The sequence below is a fragment of the Trachemys scripta genome, chromosome 15, assembly GCF_013100865.1.
Source record: "Trachemys scripta elegans isolate TJP31775 chromosome 15, CAS_Tse_1.0, whole genome shotgun sequence".
Classification (NCBI taxonomy): domain Eukaryota; kingdom Metazoa; phylum Chordata; order Testudines; family Emydidae; genus Trachemys; species Trachemys scripta.
The window spans coordinates 3249603-3262781 of NC_048312.1; the positions used below are offsets into that span (position 1 = coordinate 3249603).

Here is a 13179-nt window from a genome sequence, read left to right on the forward strand (position 1 = left end):
CCCTTTTTTTTTTAGATCGGGAGGAGTGCGTTTGTGACCTCCTCTTCATCTCTGCCTTCCTTCCCCTCCACGCTTTCCTGGTCAAGGGATGAAAGCACACGAAGGGTTAAGTACCTTCTGAATTGGTCTGTTACCTGGAGGAGGTGGCCATCTCCCTGGAAGCCTTGTGCCTCTGTCCTTTCCCCTCTATCTGCTAGCTGGCCTTCATCCCTGCATGAAGCAGCACTTCATCACTTTCAGTTTCTTTTGCCACATACTATGGATACACTTGCTTCACTCTTGTCTAACTTCACACCAACTAAAATACCTGTAGCATTTAACACCACGCACAAGTTGCTCCAGATAACTTATCCCACAATATGCTATTGAAAATGAGCTGGTGGCTGAAGAAAAGTAATTTAGCAGGCACTTACTGGCTCATGAAATATCAGTATGTACTTTTTCTGCTGACTAAAATGCATTGCATGGGACACAGGTATGCTCAAAGGGTTAGTAAAAGCTATGGAGCCTGTTACCTCTAGAGGTCACCACTTTGCATCCAGTCCAGGTTGGTACTGATGGACAGAGATGTTACTTTTTGACAGCTGTTTAGTAGACTGTTTGAAATGAGTGAGCTCTTTGTCCAGTTATATCAGACAAGCATCCATATCACCCACCACTTGGTTTAACATTGTGTAGCCCTTTTACTGGTGGTACTGAAAGAGGCTAAGGCTTGAATGGGCCTGGAGACTGAATTCATTCTTAGCAATGCTTCTTTTAGGTCAGGATTAAAAGTACATTCATGGCACAATGTTAGAGGTAGCTTATATCGCTGCGGCCTGAGAATCAACAAACATTGGTTTCTAGGACCTTACAAAAGCACTGCACTGACTTTAAAAAAAAAAAAGGAGCCATTACATTATGGGATTTTAATTGAACTATAAAAGTCTATGGTATCCCAAAGATACCTCTATTTGCATTGTTTCTGACTCATGAATGAACAGTTTTGATTCAGAACTGCAGGGTTCATCAAGACATTATGGTCTAGATAATACTTAGTCCTGCCAGGAGTGCAGGGGACAGGATTAGATGACCTCTTGAGGTCCCTTCCATCCCTATGATTCTGTGATTATGTACGTTTTTATGAAAACATTGAAATATGAAACAGATAAGTATGCTATATTCCAGCGGTTCTCAAACTGTGGGTTGGGATCCCAAAGTGGGTCGCGACCCCATTTTAATGGGTGTCGCCATGGCTGGCTTAGACTTGCTGCGACCCAGGGCCAAAGCCCAAGCCCGAGGGCTTCAGCCCTGGGCAACGGGGCTAAGATTATAGACCCCCTGCCTGGGGTTGAAGCCATTGGGATTCGGCTTTGGCCCCCCAGCTTGGGGAAGTCAGGCTTTCGCTTTGCCTCCCTCCCGGGATGGCGGTGCAATGAAGTTTGAGAACCCCTGCAGTATTCTCATCCTTGTTATACACTGTTCCACTGCAGTCTTAAATCCAACCCAATGTGAAGACAATTAATAGAAGCACAGAATGAAGTATCCTCACTACAAAATCGCAAGGTTAGGGATGGTTGGCTGATTGAACAATCTGATTCAGTAGACTGGTCATGCCTGCTGTGTGGGATCTTAGAAATATTTCTATGTATCCAAAAAATTGCAGAATAATGCTATCTGAACAAGCCCCAACTACAAGGTAATCATTGTATAAGAACTGTGCTTTTAACAAATAGATTCTTGCTACACATGTTTATTCAGCATATTTCAGAATAATTTATCATTTGAAAACTGATATCTTTTACACACTCTTTGAGCAAGATGAAACGTTCGCATAAGTTTGAATCACCTTGGGTCACCACAGTGAGTGAATTTCATTTCTCATCTGCAGCTTGGATCCGCAGTTATTAAGTGTCTTTAATGGATGTAACTATTATTGCTATATACTACTTAATATATTTGTATTCTTCCTATACTTTTATGTCTGTTTTATATAAATATATTTATGGGTAGGTTGACAGAACCCATTTTGTAGTATTGTGTGTTATTGATTTAAGCTCCACTTTTCAATATTAAATCAGGACTTTCACAGGAGCAAATTAAAGGAGAAAAGCATTCATAGATGACTTTTTAAAACGTGGCTATTTTTGGAGATACCTTTCTTTAAAAGACTTTCCCTCCCTTTTTAGCCCAACTGTTCCGTGTGTCTGATTCCGCAGTGAAATCACAATCCTGTAGCTAACACTGTATCAGTCTGTTTCTTTGGCAGCTATGCAGTGTCTCAACTCAAGCTTTATTATTTAACAGTTGAACTGTGAGGAATAGAGCTTTGTATAGCAACATTTGGAGGATTCATTTGCCTTTCAGTTGCTTATTTTTTTAGCCAGATATTTGTTTTCTTCAGCATGAAAGTCCCTCTTTAAAACCTCAGAACACAAGTTAATTCTGACTACAAGTGACCTGGCGATTTCTGCCCAATCTGAAAAATACTTGCTTTACATGGAATAGTAGCAGATGACAAATCTTTAAGTGGCTGTCTTTCTTCACAGTAAAGTGTGACTTGCCAATTGGGGTACAGTTAATTTATTACTGGAACTAAAAACTTGCTCAGATATTTGTGTGTGTGGAGGGGAGGGGTGTTAATCCTACCTTACACATCTCTAATTCCAATACTAAGGCTAAGTCCTGGGTTTTTTAACTGGCTGTTTTTGTTTGTGACCAGAGTGTTCAGCTTTGCCATTTAGCAAACAGTTTTTATCTGCCTACCAGCTGATAAATAAATGCCATACAAATGCTATTACATACAGCTTTATATTGTCAGAGTCTGCCTAGCATTGTTTTCAGATTCTGTCTTCTCTAGTTACCTTACTAGATGTAATCAAAAGAACACCACAATTTAGGTTTCTTTCCATGCAAGGTAACTGTAAATTGGATAGAAATTCTTTCATTTGAGTTGTTCAGAGCAGGAACTGTCCTTTAGTGTTTGGAAAGCACCTAGCACATGGGGGCACCTCTGTAAATAAGAATAATAGAAAGAGTTGTCTATCAGGCTTAGCCTCATTCGTGCCTGTTATAATGGAAAGTGCGTGTTAAGCATGCTGATTCGAACCTTCCTTTAAAATCCATCACTGGAGAGTCCCTTGATCCTCACTCTGTTTTTCTAATAAAGATCAGTGGGAGGTTAATGTGACTGCGAATGAGGAAATCCCATAGCATTGTTGAGATTGGTTTTACTTCAATTCCAGGATCTGCACTGTGCAGTAAAAGACCAAACCTCATAGTGACATTAATGTGGCATATTCATAGGTGGGAAGGGTATAATTGTCTGTCCTCTAGAAAAATGTGTACTAACGTAGAATGCCCTGGCCTGGGCACCACTGAGGGGAGTTGTAGTTGGTAAGTTGCTGCATCTTTGCTATTCTTTGGTGTTAGGCCCAGAAGATGAGAATAAATAATCCCAGGCTGTTGTTTGAGGAAGGAGGGAGAGAGCTCCAGAGTATACTTCCCTTTCTTGCTTTTGCATTATGTTTTCCAGTCCCATGGAATTATTTTAAAATCCCAAGTTGCAGACTTTCCATGGATATGAATTCCTGAGATTGGTGAGGTATTCAGAACAAAAATCATTGGGATGTATATTCCCTGGGTATAAACTATACTGGAGCTCACAGAAGTGGTAGAATAACTTGTTACCTGAAAGATTACATGGAATCTAATGAGAGAAACTTCCTGAGTGTAGAGAACCATATGATGGCATCTCAAGGGATACAAATCCCAAATCATAGGAATACAAGTAAGCTCAGTTATTACTAACTCTCTGCTCAGGAAAAAGTATGCCAAGTGTGTCATATTGAGGAGGGTTAGAGGTAACTACACCCAATAAAGCAGTAATAGGTGATGTCCCCCTCGTGCCCATAAAGTGGTCCTGTGTTGCATTGGAAGATGTAAGACTTGCAGTTGTCTGGGAGTTGAGCTAATTCCATTTTCCAACTCCAGGCTTCTGCAAAAGCACATTTGCTCCGTCATTTGAAACGGGGTGGTTGTCAGACTCCAGAAGTGATCCCAAGATCGTTGTGTGGGGTCCCTTGTGAATATCCTGGGAACAGGGGCAAAGTTTTCTTGGGGGCAGAAAGATCATCAGCGGCAAGTAGCTGAATGTTGGGTTATGAAGAAGCAGAACCCCTGCTCTGTAAAGCTGATCAGCTTGTAATGGTTGGGGAAGAACATTCCCTGATATGTCAAGGTATAAAATGTATTTTAAAAATAAAATACTTAATGTATTTTATGAAGAAACTACTTACTAAAGAAGGAATAACTAGCCAGGCAAGAAACTTTATTTCTTGTAGGTGAAATGGAGGAATAACCTATGGTATTTAACTCATTTCAGCATTGCCGCTGCATATAGTGACATAAGCATACATGACAGCAGTCAGTGAGAGAAATTAACAAAATCTCAGCCCGTAAGATCTTAGCCTAAAATGTGTGAGTGGGTATAACGTAGCACCGAACAGAGACTAATGGCCATGACCGCTTGAGCTTGTAAAGTAATGTAGGACCTAAATGAAGTCTTGTCCAAGAGAATGAACTAGTTTACACAGGGAATAGTTCCCTGGCAAAGTTCTTGACCCTTTCTTTTTTTAGGTACTATCCTTAAACATTTCTTTATTCTTTGTAGGCATCGAAATTAGAGAAACAGAATAGCATGCCTGAAAGTGACTATGATAACCCCTCCCCCAGTTTGGAGTTGGATGAGACGGGGTATGTCTTATTACATGAATGAGTTAATGTTTGTGTCTGTATAGTGTCTGAAGACACAAAGCCCTAGTTAAGCGCTAATAGAAACTGCTCTGTAGTACAGTGACCACTTCAACATTCTTCTTTTTTTTCCCCAGGCCAGGTAGGAAAGGAAGGCAGAGAAGTATCATTTGGCAGGGGGAAGGGTCTATCCCTGAGAACTCAGATACAGATGCAACCCCAAGTTCCACTTTGCCCAGTACAGAAGATGTTATTCGAAAAACTGAACAGATCACTAAAAATATCCAGGAGCTGCTGCGAGCAGCACAAGAGAATAAGCATGACAGGTAAGAATGGGAGTCTAAGTGCTCTGGAATTCCGAAGATTAAAAATATAATAAAATGCTTCCAAGTGTAGAGACTTTAATTTCATGTAAATGAATCATGTATGGTCATGTGTTCCCTGGGTTGCAGGGAGCAGCAGATGTTATTGGGGCTGTGGGCAAAAGGACATGGAACAGCTTCTCTCCATGGAACACTTCCTCGGGACTTGGCAGATATCCCTGGGAGCAGCCGCTGTTTGGAGCAGTGTCTGCTCCCAGTCTTCCTGCATCCCACTCAGTAAGAAGCAGTACAAGCAAGGGGAAGTGTTGGGAGATGGCTCCCTTGCAAATCCTGTTGCTAAAAAAGTGGAGGTCAAGGGACCACTGCAGAGGCCTGGGAACAAGTGGGATTTCCCCTGGATTCTCAGACTACACAGGAGTTATAGATCAGGGCACTTAGAAGGGAACATTCAGCAGTAACTGAGTGTAACCTCTGTGAAACAGCTGCAGTCAGGAAGGATTTGGCCCTTAAACTGCAGATGGTTTTGTTCGTGTACATAATTGCTATGTTCTCTGTAATAGTTAGGGCCCTACCAAATTCACGGCTGTGAAAAACACATCATGGACCATGAAATCAGACCTCCCCCATGAGATCTACCAACTGGAGTGTGGCGGGGGGGGGGGGGGGGCAGGGCTACGGGTGCCCCAGATGGGGGCTCCTACCATGTACTGTGCTCCAGCTGTTAGAGCGCCGGGCTGGGGAGAGATGGGACTTTCTCTTCCCTTGCATGGCCACTCTCAGGTAGATCAGCCCCACCTCGGGGTACCTCCTGCAGCTGCAGGAAGCTCTGTGGCTGCACTGCCTTCAGAGCTTCCTGCAGCCAGAGGAGGTTCCCGGAAGTGGAGGTGGGTCTGATCTCCCCTGTGCTGCTGGAGCACCCCAGTTGGGTAGTCCTGGCTGGGGTGGGACAGGATTTCCTCTTCCACTGTATGGCTGCTTTCGGGGAGGGGGAATCATGCCCACCTGCGGGTACCTCCTCCGGCTGGCAAAAGCTCCATGGCTGCGCTGCCTTCAGAGCCCAACTCTGAAGGCAGCACAAAAGTGAGGGTGGCAATCCCCCAACCCGCCCCCCCCCCCCCCCCCCTTTTTGGGTCGGGGACCCCCAGGCTACAGCACCCTGAAATTTCAGATGTAAATATCTGAAAATGTGAAATTGACTCATTTTGAAACCATGAAATTGACCAAAATGGACCATGAATTTGGTAGGGCCCTCGCAATAGCCCTGTATCGTCTGTTTTTTATAGCACTAGACAAGCCATCAGCAAAAGCTGTTCCGAACTGTTCAAGCAGAGCCAAGAACTAGACCGGCTTTTCTCAAGTTTGCCAGTGCTAAAAATCAAAGCGGCCTATTTATCTGAACATCAAATTAGTACTCAGCCTGAGCTTCCCCCCATGCACGCTGACCTGACAGTTAACTTTGCCAAATCTCCCTGAGTTGTTGGTAATGATTCTTTGTGGTGCATCAACAGCAGGTGGTTTTCCTAGGTAGTTTTTTATAGGCATATAATGGCAGCTATATCATCGCGCATGTTAGTGCATTCCGTGTTAGCACTGAGTGGTCCTAGGCTCCAAATAAACTTCTCTTTTCCTCTGGCAGTTCTCATTTGAACTGCAGTCACAGCCTCGGCGCTGAAGGACTATACAACACATTACCCATGAAACCAGCTAACTACCTTTGTTACACCTTGCAGCTCATAGAGTTCAGTTTCTGAGCTCCTTACCTCCACAATTGAGGAAAAATAGGCAACAGTTGCATTCTGGGGGCCACTTCTGCTTCTTCCCTGCTTATTTACTCTGTTTGCACTTTCCTTTGGCTAGGTGGGAGATGCACGGTGTTTCCTGTGTGATCCTGGGTGGAGAAGTCAGAGTGCAGTTTCTGACTGAGCTCACTTGAGTCAAAATTCAGACTTAGCCCCTTCCATAAACCACTCTTGATGTTTGCTCCCAGGGTTCTTACAAAGGGGAGCTGCAGTAAAAAATAACCAATATTCTTATTTTAAATTTTATTTGTATATTTTACCAGTAACAATAGTTGAAACGCACCAAAATCATCTAGAATAAAGAACCCAGGACATGTTTTTCTCCTGCTAAATTGAGTGAAGTTACTTAGTAAAGAATACTTTAATCCTTCCTCATGTTTTCTTGTTCCTCAAGTTAAGGGAGTATTTTTTTTAACACAAGGGACAAGTATCTCTTTAGATCTGTAAATAAAACAAATTAAATTCATAAATGCAAATAAGAAAAATGAATGGAGAAATCTTTTGAAGAAATAATGATTAGCCTTGCAAAGAGACCTCTTCTGTCCCTTCTTTGTTATAGAAGAAAGATATTGAAGGGAAGGCTTTAAGAGATCAGCGTAAGGAACAAGTTGTTCGGTTATTAAAGCAGTGTTTCTTCTGTGCCACAAATGGAGCATGTTGGTTACCATACTTAGGTGACCCTCCAAAGCTCTTAGCCACGAACAAAAATGCAATATTGTATTGTATTGCATGGCTTTGCCTTAGATGTGCTACTGCTCAATGAATCACATAGCAGGGGCAAGCTATATGGGAAAATAATGGAACAAATCTATTTAACTTAATTTTGATATGAATAAGGCTATTTAGAGAAGTCCCTTTGCAAATATATTGTCATATAATTGAACTTCTGAGAACTGTAATGAGATTGCTTCCAAACTTTTGTTGGGAATATTGCAAATAAAAATGGCTTGCCACATGGATAATCTGAACATGAATGTTAATTGTTCTTCCATCATCCTAATGAAACTCCTTCCTTTTTTTCATTCTTTTTGTTCCTTTTCCTGTACTCATCTGTCTAAATAGACCATTAGAGCGTGCAAGCATGCTTAAGCTCAGACATAGCCTCGGCTGTTTCAGTACCCTGGTTCCATGGGCTGAGAGAGCTCCCCTGCAGCCTTTGACCCATCAGCAGTCTGATCCTACCTCCTGGTACTCTGGCCTCTGTCCCTGCCTTCCAGGCACAGTGTCCTTTCTCTTTTTCTCTTCTGCCTTTCCCCCCTCATGCACGTTCAACACCGGGGTGGTTCGAGGTTATGCATGAAAGGCTTTAAATGATAAGAAAACTTATAGGTAATAAGTACTAAGAGTTACGGGGCCAATCCTATGTCCTGTGAAGTTAATAGGAGCTTTTACTGTTGACTTCGGTGGGAGCAAGATCAGGGCCTAGTGGTACAGCTAACAGAGGCTTGAGGTTTCCCTCCGACAGCCCTAGCTTCTCTCCATTCTGGTCATCTATCAAAAAAATCTGCATCTGATCATTGATGACATAATTTGTTGTTGCAGTGTCCACGCACTGTTACTGCAGAAATAGCATTATTTGCATGACCCATAACATACAACATTTATTCTAACAGTCTGTTTATGGTGAATACTAGAGCCTAGTTTCTAGCTTGCATAAATTACCATCAAAACTAAATTTTAGGTTTTAATAAGTTTACGTAATGGCAACCCAAAACTTCAAAACCTGACCAAAATACTGTTCTGATCTTTAAGACCTACTGCATCTGAGATACAAAACCTGTTTAAAGGAAAGTTTAAAATCCAGTGTTTATGGGCTGTGACCTGTCCCCAAGCTTTAATCCTAAACACTATTATGGCCAGTCATCGCTATCAAAGTGAGAGGAAGGATTACAGGAAGTCTTCAGAAATTCTCTGTAATAAGAATATTTTCAAAATTTGACAATTCCCTAAAATTTGTGTAGATTTAGGAAGCCAATTCAGTCGCACTATGACCTCTAGTGTCTACCCAGATTTTAGTCAGTGTGTGTTTTAAAAAAAAAAAATTTTTTTTAATCATCACTAGTGAGAAGTATCGTTTTGTGTCTGCACATTTTGTACAATAGAGTCCTGGGGTTGCTAGATGCTATGGTGATACAAATCCTAGTACTAATAAAGTACTTAGTTTGAACTGCTTATCTTACATCGGTAGAGGCTTTCCTCAAATATACATTGAAAACTTTGATGCAACAAACCCAGATGGCCTGGAAATATGCACCTAACTATTGCATCTCTAATACACTCTTACATTCCATAATTACTGGGGCCTGTTACTGTGCCATGGAAATCAATGGAGGCTTAAACTGCACCTTTTTTTCTTGTTTTCTGTAGGTTTCCTCTACTGTTCAGTGTGGCTCATGGAGAGTAAATTGGTTATTAGCCCTACTCTCCTTTCTAGTAGAGCAGGGATTGCTACAGTGCACTTTTGGTTTAAAAAAAAAAAAAAAAACTAGTGATGGTGGGAAGTCTCATTTTGTTTGGAAGAGCCCATGGGAATGCAACACACACACAATCAAGATGTCCCCCTTTTATAGCAACTTTCCTGCATAACTCAAATGACCCCTAAGTGTGTTGCTTTCCTTTTTAGTATATCTGTAATTTACATGTTTGGGGTTTTTTTGCATGTTCAGTATTGCAAGTTAATTGAATAAAACGATTGTGATTTCAGTCTGAAAGTGATTTTTAGATTTAGAATTGAGAGATTATGCTAAGGAAAAATATTCTTCTTTTGAATGGTACTGCCTGATAAACTAATTTTAAAAATACTAGCTTAAAGTCTGAACTATACTAACTATCCTGTAGATTATTATCTTAAATGAAGTATTTGGAAAGTATAGGTTTTAAAAGTAGACTTTTGACAGAAGGCTAAACTTCTTTCAGGCTTCAGGTAACTCTAAAATTATTGACCAGAAGCTTCTCTTTTGAACAGAGATCAATTTTAATTCTAATTCTTAAATATTTTTCAGGGTCTAAAGCAGAATCTGTAAGGATTCTTAAAATCTACTTTTGAATTATTAGTTAGCACTTCGTAATAGTTCTGCTTGACAGAATAATTGAAAGTTTAGCACAAACTATGCAGTCTAAAAGTAAATATTAACCATGATGAAATGCATGTATTTTACCAGTTGCTGTCTCTTGCTGGTTTTGTGTAGTACGTGTTCACCATGTGTCTACATTCACCAGGCATTCTTCATTTTTTTTCAGTTTGCCTTAGATGAAGTTTTACAATCTTGTAGTTACACTTCACCAAAAAAGTGAGGTGTGCATCCTGAATAAGAATTAGGAGTTACATAACAGCTTCTCTTTAAATTGGTAATCTTTGATTTATGCAATGAAGAACGGGGAAGATTTAACTTTCAGCAATACTGCATTGACAGCCTAATGTTCACGATGGACTGTCAAGTATGGAAATAAATGTTCTCTAAAGTGAATTGTTTCCTGGGCCTGTGTCTTCACAGCAAGCTAAAGAATGCACAAGGGTTAACCTTTGGCCCTGAGAAGCCCTGACAAGTGACATGAGTTGAGATTGTATATACTGTGCACTGGAGAAACAAGGTGGGGGAAGTAATGTTTTTTATAGGACCAACTTCTCTTGGTAAAAGAGACAAGCTTTTGAGCTATACAGAGCTTTCCTTCAGGTCTGAAAAAGGTACTCAAGGTCAGAGCTAAATACAAGGTGTAACAGATTGTTTAGCATAAGTAGTTAACACATATTGTAGGAGACCATTCAGTACCCCCCACAACACACCTTTCAAGATCCATAGGTCCTACACGTGCCTATCACAACATGTGGTAGACCTAATCCAGTGCATTAAATGGCCCAATAACAACTATGTGGGTGAACCAGACAATCACGACACACTCAAATGAACTCTCCCAGAAAATCAGACAAAAACCCTACAGCACCCACGGGCGAACACTTTTCACAACTCGATCTCTCCATATCTGACCTCTCAGTCCTCATCCTCAAAGGAAACTTGCACAACATCTTCAAAAGATGAGCCTGGGAACTTAAATTCATAACTTTGCTAGACACTGAAAATCATGGTCTTAATAAAGACACTGGATTTATGGCTTATTACAACAATCAGTAACCCACTAACCCCCCTTTTTTGTCCTACGCCTGCAGAGGTGTTAACAGGACACTCCACCTGGAATGGTCTCTCACAACATGTTGTATGCAGTGTCGTAGCCATGTCAGTCCCAGGATATTAGAGAGACCAGGTGGATGTTGGTAATCACTTGAAGAAAAGCTCTGTGTAGCTCGAAAGTTTGTCTCTTTCACCAACAGCAATTGGACCAATAAAAAATATTGGCTCACCCACCTTGTCTTTCTAGGATGTTAATCCTAGGATCCACATGGCTACAACAATACTACAATTTACTGTGCAGTGTCCGTTTCTGAGCTTTTGCTCTATCTTTGTTATGTGTGCTTCAAAGCTCAGTTGGGAGATTACTGGTGAAAATGTCTGTGGAGGTCATACACCTTAGAGATTGCTGCTGAGTGTTTGAAAATAGCTTTATGCAGATTTGATGTAAAGATAAATAGCAATTCTTTTCTTGGAGAAACTCTGAACTTCATAAATGTAACCAAAGAAGATCATTTGTAGGAAAGCAGTCTGCACTGGCTACCAGGGTATGGACAAGGTGACCTAGTAGGTCTCATTTCTAATTTTGATCATCCCAAATTGTTGACAAAATATTATTTGTGTAAAACTTAAACATTTAAATAAAAGTTTTTTTTGTTTTTTTTTTAAAGATTTTTCAGCTCCACTTCCAAGGTTAGTATATATCTAAGTCTGCATAGATCTTTGACTTGGCAGCTTACTTACTTAAATCTTTTACTAAAGTTTGGTTTCATAGTACTTTGGGGCTTGTACAGAAAATTCCATTCTTAAAATGATAGCAGATTAAATCTGATCTCAGTCTAGACACATAAGAATGTGTTTTGTATTTTGTTTTTTGTCAGCCCTGCACACTCAGCCTGGGATCTGAGAGTCACTCTGGGATCTTAGATACACTTGTGCAATCCTGATGTCTCCAGTTAAAATACCCTTTAAACAGCAGAATCTGGAACTTTTATTTTGTGCCTGCAATTGTCTTCTCGCCATTTACTTACACACACATACACATATATGTATAAATTTTTTAAAATCTCTGACACGTTACATTTTGAACAGGCAGATAAACCCCTCTAGAACATATTGTGCCACTTCTGTGGGAATGCAGAGCCAAACTCTAAAATTTGAATGTTCAAATCGTGACTTTAGGAAATGTCAATCATGTACACTGATGTGCTGTTTTCACATTTGTAAGCATGTATTTCCATACTTGAGTATCTGACAGTGCTGGATACAGGATAGCGTGTGCAACCCATTACTCCTTCCCCCACAAGCTGTTAATCCAAGAATAGTTTAAAACTTTGATTTACCTAATGCAAAGAGTCTTACATCAGCTGTGAAGTTCTTGCTTTTCCTGAAGTTGTTTGTAGTACAGTGTGGTTGAAACACAAATTTGTACATAATTTACTAATGAATGTTTCAATGGGAAGCTTCATCAGGCTTGCGTGTTGCAGAGAATCTGCTACAGTTGTGTTTGGAGGCTGTGCTAAGACAATGTTAGAAGATAATGTGCCGTTCTGTTAACTGGTTTGCTTTTGGAGAAATAGTCACTAACTAATTGAACTTCAAGAAAATCCAATGTTTTTGCTGCTTTTGAATACTCTTTTTTTGCATCTTCTTGCAGTTATATACCGTGCTCGGAAAGAATACATGTGGCAGTAACAGAAATGGCAGCCTTGTTCCCAAAAGTGAGTCGCTTTATTTCTTCAGCAATGGCAATGTTTCTCAAATGTATTCTGCTCTCAATGTCACTTATCTTGAGGCTTTGTGACAGAAGAACCTTTAAGGGAAGTTGGTGCAATGAAGGAAATATTTCTGATTGGACATGGGGGGGGGGTTGATTTGGTTAAGAAAATCAATAAGGAAATTTAAAATTCCTAAGCTTTCGCTCCTTTTTATTTTACAGTGGTTCCTCCCTGGGCTTAGATTTTTTGCAATGAACAAAAAGCAAAAGATGGATAGATAGGAGGGAGGAACATTACTTTCATCAAGACGAGGATCTTTGTCAGACCTTGCAGCTTTCTATTTGTCACCATACCAAGTGGGTAGAGTTAGTTGGTACACCAGGATGCACAGGTTGGTTGAGATGAAATGCCCACAGTTCCCATAAACCAAGGACGCTTACCTCTTGCTTGAACAGCGATGGAGCTATACAAGAACTTTGCTTGA

At 40.6% G+C, this 13179-nt stretch overlaps 1 protein-coding gene across 8 annotated transcripts in view; it reads left to right on the top strand.

Moving 5' to 3' along the window:
- Positions 1 to 13179, top strand: part of GIT2 (GIT ArfGAP 2) — a 50815-nt gene that overhangs the window by 32767 nt on the left and 4869 nt on the right. For 3 of the 8 annotated variants that reach the window (XM_034791323.1, XM_034791324.1, XM_034791328.1), the window contains 4 exons: positions 16 to 105; positions 4652 to 4734; positions 4869 to 5057; positions 12635 to 12698. In XM_034791323.1, the coding sequence (XP_034647214.1) occupies positions 16 to 105; positions 4652 to 4734; positions 4869 to 5057; positions 12635 to 12698 (426 nt within the window). Of the gene's footprint in view, positions 1 to 15; positions 106 to 4651; positions 4735 to 4868; positions 5058 to 7915; positions 8042 to 11648; positions 11671 to 12634; positions 12699 to 13179 lie in introns of all 8 variants that reach the window. The other 5 variants (XM_034791321.1, XM_034791322.1, XM_034791325.1 and 2 more) reach the window with 3 other exon arrangements.